Consider the following 18,070-nt stretch of genomic DNA (forward strand, 5'->3'; position numbering starts at 1 on the left):
AGGGAAATGTGTGGGGTGGAGACACCAGACATGGTTGGCACTCGCTCACTTGGCCCAGGACTTCCCAAGAAAGAGGCAGCCTTCCACAAACACCCCGCTCCTGCCCTTGTGGTTGGTCAGTGTGAGAGCAGGACGCAGGACTCAGTGGGATGAGCCTCATGCCGCTGAAAGCCCGAGTCCTTGGAGTGGCTTGAACAACCTGGACAACACAAGGTGAGTGAGGCAAAGGCTCTGCAAGCTCAAGAGAGAAGCATCATTTCTAAAATGTAAAGTAAACTTTATTGTCCTTGAACCACAAAATAGATTTCTTTGGTTGTACAAATGTCACTAGTTACAGTCTTGATCTCCCTCGGAGTGTTCTGGGAGAGGAGACAGACAGAGAGACATGCCACAGCCCAGCACCTAGAGAAGTTGTATGTTAGTCACGGAAACCCTGCCTGATCACTTCCCAAATTGCTCATTAAAAGCAAATGCTAAAATTAGATTAAAATCAAAAAGCTCTAACTGCTGCTGTGGAAGCAGCCACTGTGCAGCTTGAGAGAGGCAGGCAGAGGGAAGCCTCCCCTCTCGCCCTCTGCAGACAAACACAAGTTCTGTTAAAATGATCCTCTGATTTTGGCATGAGGAGCTGCTGCATCTTGTCCTTTGGCAGAGGCTGCCTGGCAAGTTTGCACACGTGATGAGCACACACACACACGCCAGCCAGCACCACCCACTGCTCACCACCACCCAGCCAGGAGCGAGGCAAAGCCACTGCCCACACAGGCAGCGCCACTCTTCTCAGAAAGGGGCCCGAGGCTGGAGCCAGCAGGCAGAGCAAGCAGCAGCCCTGGCCCTCGCTGGAGCACCCTCGGCCGCCAACCTGTGCCCCAACATCTTTGCCCTACCCTGCACTACCCCTCTCCCTGCGCCCCAACCACCAAATCCCCCCTTTTACCTGTACCTTCTATCTGCTTCACCCCATCCTAATGAAACTAGCCTGCTCCTACTCTTGCTCCCACGCTGCTCTACGTTTGCTAGCACCAGGCAGCTCCTAAACGTTCCCTCCGGCCCTTGCTGAAGAGGCAGAAGTGCCCATTTCCACCCATGCCCCCCTCACGGCATGGATGGCCCCCCAGAAGGAGAAGGAAAATGGCAGCACTTGGCAATAACTCCCCCTCTCCCTCCCCATCCTGCACAAGGGTGCTGTCCCTCTGCTGCCCTTTGCCAGGGAGGGGGTAGGACAGCTGGTGTTTCCCAAGTGGCCCCCTCGCTGTTTGGCAAATGTCAGCTGGGCCCGGGCCCTCGGCAAACAGTGGTCAGCCTGAAGCAGCTGCAGACCTGGGCACCCCCGCCCTCGCACGCACGCACACACTCCCACCCAATATTTACACGCACACATGCCCTGCATGGGTCCCCCCGCCCCTCTCACTGCTCTCTTCGGCCCCCGTTTGCTCACAACCTGCCCCTCTGGGTGAGGAGGAGGGGGAGTCACAGCCCACAAGATGCCAGCTGAGGCGCCAGGGAGCTTGTTCTGTCCAGGCCCACCTGGGAGCCCGCTGGCCACATCACCACACTGTCCACAGAGCGGACCCCCCACTTGGCTTGGTGGTGTTTCTAACAGCCCCCAAGGGCAAGTCTACTATGTGGGGACAGCAGTTTCCAGGTTGTGCTGGGTTGGTCGGAGTTTGCGCTTGCCGCTGCTGCTGCTGCAGAGCCCCATCTCTTCCCGAGGGGGAGTTGCGCTGGGAGTCGACGGGTCGTGAGCCCCAAGGGGCTCCTGGGCTGCTGCCTGTCCATCTTGCTCCTGGCTCACTGGAGTGGGGGGAGAGCAGAGGGAAAGAGGTCATGGAGGGCTGAAGGGGCGGCAGCATCTGACCCCAATCCCCTGCCTGGCTTGATTCAGGAGGTGCCCAGGGCAACCTCTGCCCCCTGCCCCCTTTGGGCACTGCCTGCTGCAGGAGGCTCTGGAGCCCCCAGGCTGGGCCCTTCTGCTGCCTGCACTGGCTGTGGCCCCCAAAGGGGGTGGGGAACTGGGAGGCCTCCGCTTTCCAGGCAGTGTCCAGCCAGCTTCAGGTGGGCTGAACTGAGGCGCGCAAAGCCTGCACTGGAAAACGGGAACAGCAAGACCTCAGGAACACCCAGACAGACAGACAAACAGGCAGACAGGCAACCCAAGGCAGGCAGAGATCCTTCTGCTTCACTGGTGGCGGAGCAGGAGCTCCTTTCGAGCAGTCAGAAGTGGGGGGATCCTGCAGAGCCATCAACTTCCCCGCTGACACACCTCCCAGGTCCACTTGCTGTGCCCAACACACACACCCCGGGGAAGAATGGGAGCCAGTTGCTCCAAAGCAGCTTCCTGAGACCAGAGGTGGCAACTTGGGCCCCAGACTGTGGGTGCCCAGTGGTGCATGTGCATGACGTCATGACGTCACATCGCTCATGACGGGGCTGGGGCAGCGGCGCCTGGGTGCCCATGGCCCCATGGAGATGGCACTCCGGCGCCCCACCCCCGCCGTGGCAACCAGGCCAAGACCTCTGCTGCAAGTCCTCCACTGCACCCCAGAAGCACGTCCGTGGCCGCAGCAGACCCCAACAGGGGCCCCACGACAGAGGCTCCGTCTCCACTTGCAGTGCCAGAGAGCCAGCAGAGGTAAGGCTGGGGGCAAGGGGTGGGGGGCAGAGGCCAACAGCAACGCGAGGGCGGGGCACCCACAGCAGACACTCTGTGGGTGCCCAAACCCTCAGGACCCCCCAGAGATGGCACCAGTGCCTGACACCTAGAAGCAAGCTCAATGCTCTTCCACAAAGCCCCCCATCTTTTGAGAATACTTCCCCCCTCCTGCCTGCCAGACACATTCATGCCTTGCCTGGAATTAGGCTTCCAGCATCAGGGTCCCTGAGGGTACCCCCAACTTCTTTCCAAACCAAAATGGGAGGCGGCTGGGCATGCTCATTGGGCCACTCCCAGCTCCTTGGGCAGGATCTGACCCGCCCCCCGACCCCACCAACTGCATGCTCATCACAGCACTCCATTCCTAGGCAGTGCAAGGGCATCCTACCCACTGCTCCTTGCTGCTCAGCTGACCATTCACTCTAGAAAGGAACAGAAAAAGCAGAGGCCTCAGGAGAGAAGCGCTGGTGGCAGCACCCAAGGCCAGGAGGCTCCAGCTGGGCACTCACCTGAGCTGCTGGCATCGTTGAGTCTGCAGGTGCTTCCGCCATCTGGAGTCTGGAAGGGCAGTGCAAAGCGGGATCAGTCCCTGCCTGCTCCCCACCCCCTGCCCCCCAGGACATAAAGCACCCCTTGCCCGTTCCCACGTGGTTGGGGGTGGGGAGCAGGTGCTGAAGAACAGAGCATGCGGTGGGAGGGGGAGAAAGGGGGTGCAGAGAAGAGCAGGCAGGAGGCCCCAGAGGCAAGAGAGGAATTCCAGAGCCAGGGCGCCTGGTGCTAAAGTGCCCATCACTCAGCCTCTGGGCCCCCTGCCCACCCGCCAGGCAGAGGGACAGAAAAGCAGGTCGGGCATGAGGTGGGGCCAGGGAGATCTGGCAAGAGATCCCACCAGAGCCCGTTACGTATCTTGTGTGGTTCACATGCTCCCTATCTGTGAGACCCCCAGACCCCAAGACACTGCTGGGAGGAGGGCCTCCTAAGGGCAGGCCCTGCTGGCCATCGCTGGCAGGCGGAGGCTTCCCAAGACAGAGACCAACTGGTCTCTGGAGCCTCCAAGGAGATGGCTGGAAAGGCAGAGGGGCAAGGCAGGCAGCAAACGGCCCCCTCGCCACCAGCGCTGCAGAGCCAGCCAGATCATGAGCCAGGATGAGCCCAGCAGCCTAAAGCCGCTGCCAGGCGGGATCCAGCACAACACCTGCCTGGCTTGAGGGTGTCCTTGTGACATGGCCTGGAGATGGCAGGGAGGGGGCCAAGAAGCCATTACAGGGCAGCCTGGCCTGCCTGAAAGGGGTCTTCAGTAGCCTCTCCTGTCACCTCCCCCCAACAGACCTTGGAAGGAGGGGCAGCAGGGTTCCCACAAGGCCTGGGACTCTGCTCTGAGTTGGGGGCAGCTTCCAGCCTAAGCCCCAGTGGCTGCCAATGACCCCCCAGGACTTTACCCTCCCCCCGCCCAGGCTAGATGGGGGCAGGAGGTGGAGCATCAGACCCCGACTGCCAGGGGTGTGTGTGTTCCTGACTGCCCCCACCACATGCAGCTTGTACCTGGATTTCATAAACTGGTTTGGAAGAAGGAATGGCAGCAAATTCCCTGTAGAGAAACTTCTTTTCAGGCACAGACTGGAGGGCCAAAGGAGTGGCAGAAAGAAGGGAAAAGGCAGAAAGAGAGAGGGGGAAAGAGGATGAAGGAGCATGTGGGGAAGCAGGAGGGGAGGCTCGGGGGGGCAGGCGGGGCCCTTCCTGCTGCTCTTCTTGGCAGGCTGCAGGGCTGGACTGGGGGGGGGGGAATCAAGGAGCTCCCTCATGAAGTTTCCCTGTGGCAGCCATCTTCCCACCTCCTCAAGGGTCTCACTCCCTAAAAGCCCCCCCCCCATCTGCCCTGGCCAACAACAGAGTGCAGCAGCAATGAGGTCATGCCTGAGGCCCACAGAATGCCCCCCTCCCCAAAGGGGGAGGCTGGCTGTGCTGGTCAGGGCAGGAGCAGAGACCGGGTGGGGGGAGTCAGAGCAAGAGGGAGCACCAGGGACCCCCCAAGACAGAGGGAGCAGTGTGGGAAGCAAGGAGGGAGCCTTCTGGGCCACGGCCAGGCGCACCCCCGACCTGAAGAGCTACAGGGACCTCCATGCTCACAGCCCCCCTCCTCTGAAGCATGACTGTGCTGGGTCCCCCTCCTTACCAGCCTGCCTGGAGAAGTCAGGACCCGGGTGGTGCAGTCTGAAAGAGACAGGATTTGGAGAGAAATGAGAGGATAAATTATGCAAGGCGGGAGGGAGACATCAAGCCCATGCCTCCTCTCTGAGCCGCTGTGGGCTCCCCTTCCTAAGCCAGACTGCCATGAAAGAAGGTGACCTACCCTCCAGGGGGGTGGGCGAGGGGGTGGGGGCGGGCGAGGGAGACTCCGCCAGCTGCTCCAGGGTGGACCTCTTCTTGCCCTCCTTGGACTTGGCAATCACCATCTGGGCCTTGAGGGCATCTTGCTCCAGGGACTTCATCCTGCCAGGTGGGAGGAAGAGAGGTTGACACACCTGGGGTGGGCTGGCAAGACAAGAACCGTCACCCGGGGCGGGGGGGGGGGACATTGCAGGGCCCTCCTCACTTGGCCAACGGAGGAGGTGCTGAGTGGAGTCGCCCCCATTGCTGCAGAGAAGGCAGAAACTTGGTAGAGAGCAGAAGGGCCCCCCTTGCCTCCTTCATCCAGAGCGGAGGCTCTCAGGAGCAGCTGAGGGTGCAGATCTGCCCCAGCCTGGTCTCTTGCTTGGCAAACACGCCTGTCCAGCACAGGAGGAGCAGAGGAGGCAGAGCACAGACTCTCCAGTGGCGGCACAAGTGTGGCCCAGCTGCCCCTCTGGACCTGGGGGGCACCTCTGGGGCTGTGCGGGCCCTGGGGTGTAGGTGGGGTTGTGTGGAAGTTCTGCACACCTGGGGTGGCCCCCTGGCCCAGGGCTTCTTGTGGTGGTGGCGGCGGCGGCAGCAGCAGCAGCAGGGCCCTGCCCCCCCAGTGCCTGCTGGCGGGCTTGGTAGAGCCTCCTGGCCAGATCCTGCTCATACTCTTTCATGCTCTCTTCTAGGGTGGAAGAGCTGAGGAGGAGGAGGAGGAGTAGAAGGGAGGCGCCGAAGACGTCCCGACAGGCAGGAAGATGGCAGAGAGAGAAAGAAAGAAAGAAAAGGAGAGGGAAGGAAAGGGTGGGCAGGAGGAAGAGGCAGGTGCCAACGGGGGGGGGGGGGCGGACCTCACCTGTCCTGGTCAGTGGAGAAGAGGGCAGACCCCCCTGCCCCCCCCAGATCACAGACAAGCGAGTCCCACCAGGTGCATACAGATGGGTGGAGGGGGGCAGGAGGCAGGGGCTGCCCTGGAGAACCCCACATGCACAGCCAGCTACAGTGAGGGAAGGGGACTCCAAATGGGGTGGGTTTCTGAGGGGTGCAGTCACACAAGGGGAGCTCTCCCTTCCAGATACTGGAGACAAGGAAGGCGGTCCAGAGCCTCTTCCCAAGACACCTCCCAGCCTCTCTCGTTCGATGCCCGGCTGGCATCAGCAACTGGCAGGGGGCACTTTCCTGAGAGAACCAGCTCTGCTTTGAGGGGCTGCAGGGGGACGAAGGAGGGGAGGGATGCCAGTTCAGGGTCTTTATCAGGGGTGGGGCTGCCTGAGGTCCCCAGAGCCCTGTGGAGATTCGGAAGGTATGGCTCAGGGCACCGCTGCCAGGCTGAGCCCCTTACAGAAAACCCGGCCTCTCTGTTCCTGGGCTGGGTTCGCCAACCAGACCCTGAGCAGCAACGGAGAGGAAAGAGGAAACAGCCTGGGAGGCGAAATGGGGGCCACTTAAGGGCAGAGACTGAACTGAGCGGCAAGCAGACGAGGCTTCTCGTCCTGCCGCAACAGAACCAAAGGCCAAGAACCAGAGGGGGGACTTGAGAGGTGGAAGAAGGGCCCTTGGAGCTGGTGGGGCAGCTGTCCCTCTGGCGATGGCAGCCGCCATGGCATCTCACCCAGGAGAGCTTTTCTGGGCAGCCTCAGGGTCTTTGCAGATGAAGCAGCTCCCCTCCCTTCAGACTGGGGGCTGCAGGCGGAGGAGGGCCAGCCGATTTCTCTTGGGCCCCTTTGGCTCCTTCTGGACTTAGCAGCCTGAGGATGCGGACAGAACCCTGAGAGGCAAAGCAGAGCAGCTGGACGCTCCGTCTTGGCTCCTCCTCTTCTCAAATCTCTGGACTGCATGAAATGTTCCATTCTTGGGCAAAGTGCATGGCAGCCTCTCAGCGGAAAGGTGAACTTTGTCCTGTGCAAATACCGTATTTTTTGCTCTATAACACGCACCTGACCATAACATCGTTTTTAGAGGAGGAAAACAAGGGGGGGGGAAATCTGAATGAAACAGTGGATGTATCATTTTTGTGCCTCATGCTGTGGCCACAGACATGTGATCTGATGGTGAGTTTGGGGTAGCCCAATGCAAAAATCCTGAGAATCCCTGTGGATCTGTGCTTTGTAACCACGTTTTTGCACCATTGCGGCCCCACGCAACAGTGGGTGCGTGATTTGTTTGGTGCAGGCTGTAGCCATGGACATGCTATGTGATCTGATGGTGAATTTGGGGTGACCCAATGCAAAGATCCTGAGGATCCATGTGGATCCGTGCTTTGTAACCATGTTTTATGTGGGGAGGGAAGGAAAAACACAGAAGGGACAAGGAGCACGAGAGGGGCGTGCAGAGAAGCAGCTGGCTAAGAATGCAGGAGAGGGATTTAAAGGGAGGGAGGAAAGGAAGGCAAAAGTTTTTCCCCACACACCCACCCAAGCCAGCCCTCTCTCTCTCTCTCTCTCCCTCCCACCTGCATGTTTTCCGGCTGCCTGCGAGTCCCTAAAATGCTTCCCTGGACGCAGCAGCACCGGAGCACGGAGAGGAATTAGAAGGAAGGACGCGATCCTTTCCTTTCCCCTCTGCTTGCCTGGAGGGGAGGGGATTTGCCTGCTCTTTGTTCCGTTTGAGCAAACAGCAACCGAAACAGAAGAGAGTGGGCAGTAAGATCCTGAGGCAGAATGCAGGAAAGCAACAGCTTCCTCTCTCACTCAGCTCCCTCCTCCCTGACGCACGCGATTGGATTTTTGCCTGATTTTTGCCCCTGTGCTCGGGAGGGTCGGCTCCAGGGACCACACATTCGCTCAATAACACGCACAGACATTTCCCCTTACTTTTTAGGAGAAAAAATCTGCATGTTATAGAGAGAAAAGTACGGTAAGTGCTTTTTCTTTTCTTTGCTAGGACTTATCCCTGCAGAAGCCATGCTGGTTCCATTTCAGCAAGACTCGTCCTTCTATATATCTGGCAATTATATCTTCTGGCAACAATGCCTTCTGGAGCCAGTTTTTCTGGAAGCAGATGTTAGTTTAACCAGCATGTAATTCATCATATCCTCTCTTAGAAACCTTTTTTAAAAGAAATCTAACAACTGGCCACTTTCCAGGGCTGATCTTAGTGACAAGGTTTTTTTTTTTTGTGTGTGTGTGTCTTTAAGCTTACCAGCAATTTGACATTTGAGCGCTTTAACAACTCCTGGGTGAGTGCTATCTGGACCCAGTGATCTGTCACTTTTTACTTCATCTTTAAAGCCTAGAATTTTGTCTCTTGTTACCACTATTTCTCTGTTCCTCTGACTCCCTTCTGGTGAAAGCTAGAAAAAGTGGGGGAAAGAAACAAATGATTCTGAGACACTTTGACTTAAAATAAATACTGGATTGATATTATCATGGACTGAATGTTTTAAGTAATCTTTTTTCCCTTTTTTATGCAACCAGCAGATAGAACATTTCTTTCCCTTTTGTCTTTTATCTTTTCTTTTGCTTTTATCTATGTCTCTCTTCTTGTTTTTTTTCTTTTCTTAGTCTTCTTCATGTTCTTTCTTCTTTGGAGTCGTACGTTTGGGGACTTTGCTGAGGTCCAGGGATTGTGCATTCATGGGGGTGGGAGATGGTTGATGGAGGGTCCTGGGCGGGAGACGGGGAAACGGTCTCCCAGCATGAGAGCTGGGAGAAGAAAGGGAGGCCCCTCAGGGAGAGCTGAGAGGGATGGCTACCTTCTCTGGGTGGTGGGGGCTGACAATTACCTTCAGGAGAGGACTGTGTATTTCTTTGTAGTTGTCATCTTATTGTATTGTGTAAAAATTGACACCTGTCCACTTTCAAAATGTTGACTCAGGTTAAGCTTGTGGTCCACAAACCCCCTTGATCCTTTTCCAATATATTACTGGCAATGTATTTTTAATCTCTGTTGGAAGTGGCTGGGGAAACCCAGCCAGATGGGTGGGGTACAAATAATTTTTTTTTATTAATTATTATTATTATTATTATTATTATTATTTTATTATTATTATTATTATTATTATTAGCCAGGTGTCCCCCATCTTACATTTGTGCACCTGATTCTTCCTGTCTAAGTGCAGAACATGACATTTGTCCCTGATGAAACTCATTTCATTAGCTTGGGCCCAGTTCTCCAATCTGTCGAAGTCCTTTTGAATCCCGATTCTGTCTCCTGAGGCATTAGCTGCCCCTCCCAGTTTGGTGTCACCTGCAGTTTTGATAGGCATCACCTCAATACCTTCATCCAAGTTGTTTATGAAGAATTTGAACAACAACGGGCCCAGGAAAGAACCCTGAGGTACCCCACTTGTCACTTTTTGGGGGTATATATCTTAAGAGCATGCTTCTTTCTTAATTTTTTCATCCTCTTCAGGGGGTCTCCTCCTAAGCCAGCCATTGGGTCGTATTTCAAATGAACCTTTTAATCAGCAGAGAGAGAGTTTCAGTAGTATTTTATAGACGTTTCAGAAGTAATTAAAGGAGGCTTTGCTGGTCTTTGCCCCAGGGACTGACCTCTAGGGCTATTGAGTGGTGCTGGGGCAAGTTTGTGGTTCTTCCGCTCCTAGGTCACTCACCCCATCTGCCTGGGTCTTTTGAAGATACCTCCATCCCACAGCAGGGGAGCAATCCTTCCAGAGCATTTGGAAGTTAATTCCTGTTACTTTATGTTTCTTCCTCAGAGATAATACGATAGACAGTAGCTATGTTCATCACCACTTAATTGCCTCTGCCGACAGCGTCTCGACAGAGGCAACTAACCAGCTATGATGCCTCCCCGGAAGTCCTCCTCCAAGGGTGCGTGATGCAGGGCTGCCACCTCTTCAAGCGCCTCACACAGGAAGGGACCACTTGTCACTTGCCAGTATTTGCCTAACGCTTCTGGGTCCAGGGAGGTCTTATTAAGTGGGGAGACATCCATGCCTCCTTCGACCCCCAGCCAGCCACTGCGGCTAGTTCTAAGAGGCCAAGATGGGCAGGGGCCAAGGCTGGCCACACTTCTTCAAGCCGCTTGTCCATATCCTCAGGCTGCTATAATCAAAACTGACGCAGTGCAGAGGGAGTAGACAGTGTGCTAGATGCCTCTGCTAGATTGCTCTGAGGTGGCATCCCTCTGTCCAAATCTGAGTCATTTTGTTCCTCAAATGCCTGGCAGGGATCTTGTGGCTGGCCCCCGGGGGTGTCAGGGCAACGGTCTCTTGGGCAGGGAACACAAGTCCATTCACCACTCAGAAAAGCTTGGCCACACGGCTACTTGTGGAAGCCACGGTGGTGGTGAAGTCAGATTTCTTTGCTGCAGCCACCACCACACGGCAGGTGCAACGGTGCCACTTCACCTGTTTTGGGTCAGGCTAATTTATGCCACCCCAACGCAGTGGGTGCCCCACCCTGGCAGGGCAGAGAGCTGCCTTCTGCCCAAACCTCACCAGGGAATGGTCCATGCAGGATGACGGAGTCGCCCACTCCCCCTCTGCCAGCTGTGTCCGGGAGGCGGGCAGAGTGGGGGGGGGATGGGGCATTAACCCCACCTGCATTCTGTCAGGACTGGGGGCGAGGCAGTGGGGTGAACATTCAGGCCACAGGGACCCACGGGAGCAGAAGAACCCACAGAAGCAGAGCAGAGGCACCCACGGTGGCCCCCTGGCCTCCCACACGCCCCACCTGAGGACCCCCGGCTGGCCGTGGGGCGAATGCAGGGCCCACCCTGGCCTGATCCAGCAAAGGCAACCGATGAGCAAGGCAAGCAGCTAAGAAACCCAACATGCTGTGAGCTGGTGCTCCACAGCCCCCTTCAGAAGCCGTGCCTGGGGGGTGGGAGAGGGATGCGGCCCCTGCCCGCCCCTCCCCACCTACCGTGCTGCTCGCCACATGGCCCTCTTCTCGGCCTCCAGCGCCCGGCGCTCGGCGGGGGAGAGCTCCTTCCTCTCCTGGGCGCTGAGCAGCTCTGGGCTCTGCATGCGGAGGCGCTCCTGCTGTCGGCGCTCGGCCTTCGCCGTCCTGACGGGGGCCCCAGGCTCACTGCCACCTCTGGGGCACACGGGGCTCAGCCTGGCCGGGAGAGAGCGTGGCTCAGTGGGGCAGACCCACCCTCCCTGCCCCACAGGCCCCCCCTCCGCCTGCCCTCCCATCTTACCCAGCCATGGAAGTGGGCCGCACCTCCGGCCTCCGGCCCTCCTCCAGGGAATTCCTCTGCGAGGAGCCATTCTGCCTCTCCGGCTCTGGGAACCTGGCAGGGCACAAAGCTCTGTGAGCCCCAGCCAGGGCAGAGACGGGGCGGAGCCCAGAGACCAAAGGGGACCCCTGGGGAGAGGAGTCCGCAGGCGGACGCTAAAAGCCCCCAGGCCAAGCGCTGGGACTTGGGAGGGCAATCCCAGGGCTGTGGACGGAGCAGGGAGAAGGCTGCTCTTTGCTTAGGGTCCTGTCTGTGGGCTTCTTCCCACCAGCATCCCTGGCTGGTTCCTGGGAGAAGGGGACGCTGGGCTAGAGAGACAGAGCACGCCTGCGCTCTCCGGATCGAGCCCTGCCCCTCCCTGGCCTGGGCACAAGCGCAGGGGGCGCGGCACGCAGCTCACTCACCAGGGCGTGGAGGGCATAAGGCTCTGCCCATCCAGCTTCTCCACTTTGTACTCCACACCCTCGATGAAGATGCTGGAGGGGACGTCTGGGGGGCGTCTCTGCCTGGCGGCCTCTTCCTCTTCCTCCTCCTCCTCCTCCTCTTCCTCCAGCAGCTGAGCTCGCTTCTGCTGGAGTTTGCGAGCTGCCAAGTGAGAAGCCGGCAGGTCAGACTCCCCACAGCCCCCCAAGGGTGGAAGGACCCCGGCTGGGCAAGGGAATGCCTCCAAGAGGGAGCAGCCGAATGAGATCCAAAGATGAACCAGGAAGACAGGCGGGGGGGGGGGAACCCACCTGAAAGGCATGAGGGGACCCCACCCCATCTTTCTGTGTCCTCCTCCTCCCCACCAGGCCGGCGGCTGCTGCAGAGCGCTGCTTAGCCAAACATGGAGGGGGAGGGGGGTTTCACTATAGTGTTTCACTATAGAGCAGCTCCTCCCCCCCCCCCCAGCAGTTAGCGGCCTCTGGGCTAGTAGCCCCTGGGGGGCGGGAAGAGTGGGGGGCCTTGGCCTGGCTAACCCCATGGCACGCACCTTCCTCCTCCTTCATCTTCCTCAGGTCTTCCTCCCCAACCAGCGACACCCTCTTGGGCGGCTTCTCGGCCGGCTGCTGCTTCAGCTCCACCTCAAAGTACTTCTGCCTCTCGCGGAAGGACCTCTGCTCCGGGCTGTGCAGGCCGCCCCCCAGCAGTGGGGCCTGGCCAGGAGAAGCAGGGCCCCCCGCTCCCCTGAAACTCACCTCAGAGGGGGAGGGAGGCTGCTCTGCACTCTTCTGCTTCTGGGATTCCTGAGGGAAGAAAGGGCAGGCAATGGCTGCATCCGCAAAGGGCACTCTGCTCCCCAAGGGCCCCCCCAAAGCCGCCCCCACTCACCTCAGGCTCCAGGAGCAGATGCGGAACTGGGACAGCCGCAAAGGCCTTGTAGGCCTGCTTGGCGCTGACGGGGACGTCGCCTGGCGAGGGGGGCCTGGGAGAGCGTGGCTGGGGGCAAGAGGGCGCAAGTCAAGAGGGAGAGCGGCCCCAGGCCAAGGGGGTGTCACTCCAGCCACCAGCACCCCCCCCAATCAGCCCCAGGGCAGCAACTTACAGAGTTGTGGGTGCTGGAGCAGAGCTCGGGCTGCTGGAATGGATTGGGGCTGTCCCGGCCTTCCGAGGTCGCCAGGGCTGGGGCTGGGCGCATGCGGGTGACGGGCTGGATCACGCCCGGCTTGGTCTGGCACAGGTGGGGGGGGGGGGGAGTCAGCCAGAACAAAGGAGAGCAAACTCAGCCTCCAACCCAAAGGCAAGCAAAGGTCAGGGCAATGGCTACACAAGTCTGATTGACACCTTCTGATAACAAGGGACAAATTGGACAAAATGAATTAAAGCAAGATGTCCCCAAGCACGGGGGCCGCCCACAAACTTGTGTATCAAACTATCCCCCCCCCCCCCCCGGTGCTCTGACTGCACCATTTCAGAGTCCTGCTGATGCCAAGAGGGGCTGGGCAAGGCCCCTTGGAGGCAGCAGGCGCCCAATGGTCACAGCCCAAGGCCCACATGGCGCCAGAGGAGGCCAGGAGAACTCACCGAGGACTTGCTTTCACTGTGGCTGGGAACAAAGTGGACGGCAGCCTGGAAGGAGAAAGTCAGGAAGGCATTTGGGGGCCGGGAGGGGCGCTGGGGGCCCCGCCCAAGCCCAGGCACCTCCAAGCTGGCCATGCCAGAACCAGGAGCCCCTCCCCAAACTTACCCCACATTAAGCTCTTGCCCCCGCTCCCAAAAGAGACGCCACATCTTGAACTATGCTGGAAAGGGCCCCCAGTGATGCCACAAACTGGCTCCTCCTGCCCCTCCCAGACTACAGCTAGAAACCACTCTTGCGGAAGCAGCCAAAAAGACCAGCAGCAGCGGGGGGACGAGTAGTGAGGGTCCCCTGCCCAGCCCCACAGAGCATCCTCCCCAAGCACAGCCTCAGCAGCCCCCTCCCCCCACCCAGGGCAGAGGAGGAGAGCGGGCACAGCACACCAAGGGGGCACTTACAAAGCGGGTCTCTCTGCCCACCAGGTGGGCTGGCCGGGGGGCAGCAGGAGGCTGGAAGGCAGCAGTGCCAGGGAGAGAACCAGAGAGAGAACCAGAGAGTCTGGCTGACTGACAGGCAGGATAGGCAGAGGAAAGACCCCCCCCAACACACACCGCAGCCCCCTCCACCCCCACTGCAGCACCCCTTACCTGCTGGCTGCCAGGAGAGTAGGGAGCGTCTCGCCAGGCGGCTACCTGTTCCCCTTCCCCTGAGAGGGCCTGAAAGGGAGAGGAAGGACAGCTGGTGAGCGGGGGGGGGGGGCAGTGGTGTTGAGGGACCCCAGGGGTGCCCAGAGAGACCAGCCCCTCCCAACCCCCAGGCAGAAGCCCCTTCCCTATGGGATCTGCCCCCTAAAAGGGGCTCTGGCGGGTCATGAATCTGCCTGATCTCCCCAGTTGGAGCCACAAACCTGCCAACACTCTTCCTCCACCCGAGCCAGCTGCCCCTCAGAGCAGCGCCAGCTCCTCTGCTGCCCCCCCCGCCATGCTCAGGACACCCCTCCCTCTAGTTTTGCTCACACTAAGAAGCCCCCCTGCTGCGAAGTGCTGAAAGAGCATCTCTTCATTGGCTGAGCAATGCTGGAACTCTGCCCAAAGGCAGGGAAGGAACAGCACCCTCCGTTCCCAACGCAGCACATGTCTTCCTCTGCACAAGCTCCTAGTCCCCATGGATGCACATTATAGGATCCGAACTCCTGAACCCGCTTCCATGCCAGCTCCCAAGTGGCTGGATCAGTCACGCAGAGAGGGAGTTGTGTCAAGATGGAACTGTGCACACTGCAGAATCCCACCCTCTTTGGACATTTAGAATTACTACTTTTCTCCTGTTTTGCTGCCCACAGACACACAAAGAGGTTGACAAAACTGGCACAACAAACCATGAGCACAAACTGTCAAAGCAGTGTCTGCATGTTAGTGGCTCAGGGGCTCCTCTCACGGGGGCAGCAGCCCAAACGCTGCCCAAATGAGCCAGGCCCAAAGCAGGTTAGTAGCCAAGCAGGACAGAAGAGCAGCCAAAGGGAGGAGCAGCCCAAAGACTCTGCAGGGAGCCAAGGGAGGAAGGGGCCAGCGGGGGCCCTCCTCTCCAAGCCCACTGCCTCGTCCTCCTGCCCTGCAAAGGCGCGTCCCCATGGCAGAAGCTTGAGCTCGCCTGCCTCGTCCCCCACCTGATTCCACTCCACACACACACACTTCCTGCATGCAGTGCGGAGCAGCCGAGCCCCCCTCAGGCAAGAGATGGGGGGCGGAGAGGGTCCCAGCCCAAACGTGAGCCTTGGCTGCCTTCTCCCCGCTGCCCCGGCATGCAGCAGAGGCACAGCACACAGCAGGCCAGGCCACAAGGCCGCTTGCCTTGGTGCAGAGGCTGGTCTTCAGCACTCCCCCCTTGCCATAGCCAAGGGGAGGCCCCCCCAGGCACGCCTTGCCCTGCCGGTTGGCCAGCACAAAGGGATTGGCGCTGAAGGGGATGGGCTGCGAGTCCACCAAGCTCTCTTCCTCCTCCCCCTCCGCAGTCGGCAGTGAGAGGGCAGCCCCGCTGGGGGGGGGCCGTGGCAAGGCTTGCCTGGCCCAGGTCCAAGGGAGGGGGGGCCGGCAGGGGAGGCGCCCGTGGGTCCCTTTCCATGGCACCAGGAGGGACAAGCTGAGGAAGAGACACAAGAACTGCGTTTTCAGGGGCCACGGCTGGTGGGGCAGCTCTGTGGCTCATGGGAGCAGCTCTCTGCTGTGTGGCCGGGGGGGGGGGACCCTAGATGCCTGCAGGGCCCCCAGGGAGGGGGAGACAGAGACCTGCCCGGGGTGCAGGAGGGTGTGGAGATGCCTCCCTGCAATGCACAGACATGGCAGGCCACATGCTGGACTGCCCACTCCCAGTGCTGCCACCACCACCAGCAGCAACCTCTGTGGTAACTGGCCTTGCTGCCTGGGGGGAGGGAGGCCCCCCCCAAACCCCGTCTGGGCACAAGCCAGAACCCCAAGACGCAGCCACGGAACAGCCGGGCTCTGCTGCAAAACCATCCGGGACAGGTTTATTTTTTTAACATTGAGAGGCAGAAGGAAACTTCAGAGAAACAGAGAGGCCTCCAGCTACGGCAGAAGGGGCTGGGAGTGCTCCCCCCGCAATACCCCCTCCCCATTTGATCCCAGCAGTGGTGGAGTCTCAGGATGGGACCAGAAGGAGAGGAGGGGGGCTGGGAGGGCCCCATGCCTCTGCCCAGGAAGCCCCGTGGATGCAGGGAGGGTTGCAATAAGCCCCTGTGTTGGCTGGGGGGAGGCAGCCAAGGGGGTGGAGGGCCAAGAAAGGACCTCCATGGGGGAGACAGGGTCACCTGCTCTGCTCAGCAGGACAGAAGGGCCTCTCCCTGCCACCCTCCTTCCAAAAAAAACCAAGGGTCTCCGCACAGGGACCCCTGTCTGGGACGCCCATCCCCTTGTCCCCCCGCCATCCCTGGCACACCCAACCAAGGGAGGGAGCTCCTGCTCTTTGGCACCCACCGCCTGCTGCACCAGGAGTAAACATGGCAGGCTGAGCAACATCCAGAGGGGCACAGCTTGCCTGCTTCCCCCCCCCCCCCCATGAAGGCAGGCACAGTAGCAGAGCCCTGGCCCTGACCAAGCCTGAGGAAGCAGTTCTCCCACTTGCTGCTGCCCACCAGCTGCCCGCTCACTTGTGCCCAGAGGAAAAAGCCCTGCAGGTGCCAGGAGAAAGAGAGAGGACTCACCGCTCCTGCCAGCAGCCACAGACAAAGGAAGACCCCCCCCCCGCCCAGCCCCTTCCTCCAACGCCCACCAGGCAAGCCCAAAAATAGCCCAGAGCTGGGCTGGCTCAGGAATCTCACTCAGGCAGATCAGATTTCCAGAGAAGCAAAAAATGGCCCCCAAGCAGCCCACCTGCTCCCTCCTCACCCAGCCAGGCCAACTGGGTCCTTGGGCAAGTGGGGGGGGGGGCAAACACCCCACTGCTCTTCATTGCTGCTGAGGGCAACCTCCAGCCCCGTCCCCCCAGAAGCAGAGTCCCCCCCCCCCCTCGGTCTGCTGCCTGCCTCCTGGGTCACCTGGTGTTTCCCATCTCTCTTCCAAACTCTGGGTGCTTCTCTCCTCAGCTTCTCTGCGCTCCCCCCCCCCCCCCGAGAGCCAGCCCTGAAGCCAGCAGCTGCTTCCAGGGCATAGGACCCCCCCCCCTCCAAGTGACAAGGTCTCCAAAGCAGCTGGGGAGACTCGCCAGGGGCCCCAATCCACAAGAGCCATCGCTCGGGTTGGCTGAAGGCAGAGGGAGCAGCCGAGGCTGGCTGGGATCCAGCCCGCCCTTCGCCAAAGCCAGTGGATCCCCCATCACTTACGCCACGGGTGGCTTTCTGGAGGCCGCTGTTGGGCAGCGCTGCCAAGGTGCGGTAGTCCAGCTGCAGGGGCTCAGCGCCAAGGTCCTGTGGGGAGGGGGAAGAGGGTCAGGGGGGTCTCAGGAGCGTGCCCCACCCAGCCCAGCCCCCTTCCTCAGGCCCTCAGCCCAGCCGCCCCCCTCACCTCGGCCTCCTCCTCCTCCTCTGCCAGGAGCTGCGTGGCCGTCTCTCGCTCCCGGCGCTTCCGCTCCTTCGCAGAGGCAGCAGGCGGGTGGCACAAGCAAAGAGAGAGCAAGAGGGGTCAGCAGCAGAACCCGCAGGGACCCCAGAGCAGCAGGCAGAGTCCCCAGGCAGAACCCACAACTTCACAGCCAGAAGCAGGGCCCAGGGGGTCCCCAGAGGGTGCTCGGCCCCTCAGCGGGGTCTGCAGCAAAGCAGGCAGCCAGGGCCAGCCAGAGGGGCCCTTCCCTTCCCAGGCTCTGCCCCGGGGGGTGGGGGGCTGGGGTCTTCCCTCTAGCCCCCCCTCCTGCTTCTGTGACAAGAGCATCAGAAGAGCTCAGCCCCAGGGGGCCCATCTAGCCAGCCGCCTCTGCTGGCAAGAGCAGCCCTCTCCCCCAGGGCAGAGGCAGCTGCATCTGCCAGGAATTTGCTCAATCCTCTTCTGAAGCCATCCCTGCCTCCTGCAGCCGGCAGTTCCCCACTTCAACTCCTGACTCTTCCAACATTCAGCTTCACTGGGTGTCCCACAAGTTCGATCCTCATGAGAGAGGGAGGAAAACTTTCCTCCCTCCACTTTCTCCAGGTCAGGCATCATGTTATAAAAACTTTTTTTCAGGGCGCCTATGACCGGCTTTTTTCTCTAATCCAAGAAGTCCCTGATGCTGCAACTTTTTCTTCATAGTAGTGGCACCCACACCGTGGGACAATCTCCCATCAGATGTCAAGGAAATAAAACAACTACCTGACTTTTAGAAGACATCTGAAGGCAGCCCCGTTTAGGGAAGTTTTTTAATGTCTGATGGTTTATTGTATTTTTAATGTTTTTGGGGAAACTGCCCAGAGT

At 59.5% G+C, this 18,070-nt stretch overlaps 1 protein-coding gene across 1 annotated transcript in view; it reads right to left on the reverse strand.

Moving 5' to 3' along the window:
• Nucleotides 1-256: 256 nt before the first annotated feature.
• The window catches only part of SCRIB (scribble planar cell polarity protein), a 56,057-nt gene continuing 38,243 nt past the window's right edge, over nt 257-18,070 (reverse strand). Inside the window, 18 exon segments of the mRNA XM_081013948.1 lie at nt 257-1,794; nt 3,163-3,211; nt 4,196-4,270; nt 4,827-4,864; nt 5,004-5,143; nt 5,570-5,728; nt 10,861-11,055; nt 11,141-11,233; nt 11,584-11,764; nt 12,153-12,405; nt 12,491-12,598; nt 12,705-12,830; nt 13,184-13,228; nt 13,826-13,894; nt 15,026-15,173; nt 15,175-15,314; nt 17,011-17,094; nt 17,192-17,257. Of these exon segments, the coding sequence (XP_080870074.1) occupies nt 1,622-1,794; nt 3,163-3,211; nt 4,196-4,270; nt 4,827-4,864; nt 5,004-5,143; nt 5,570-5,728; nt 10,861-11,055; nt 11,141-11,233; nt 11,584-11,764; nt 12,153-12,405; nt 12,491-12,598; nt 12,705-12,830; nt 13,184-13,228; nt 13,826-13,894; nt 15,026-15,173; nt 15,175-15,314; nt 17,011-17,094; nt 17,192-17,257 (2,142 nt within the window). The 3' untranslated portion in view covers nt 257-1,621.

The sequence above is a fragment of the Podarcis pityusensis genome (assembly GCF_964106645.2).
Source record: "Podarcis pityusensis genome assembly, chromosome: 7".
Lineage (NCBI taxonomy): Eukaryota > Metazoa > Chordata > Lepidosauria > Squamata > Lacertidae > Podarcis > Podarcis pityusensis.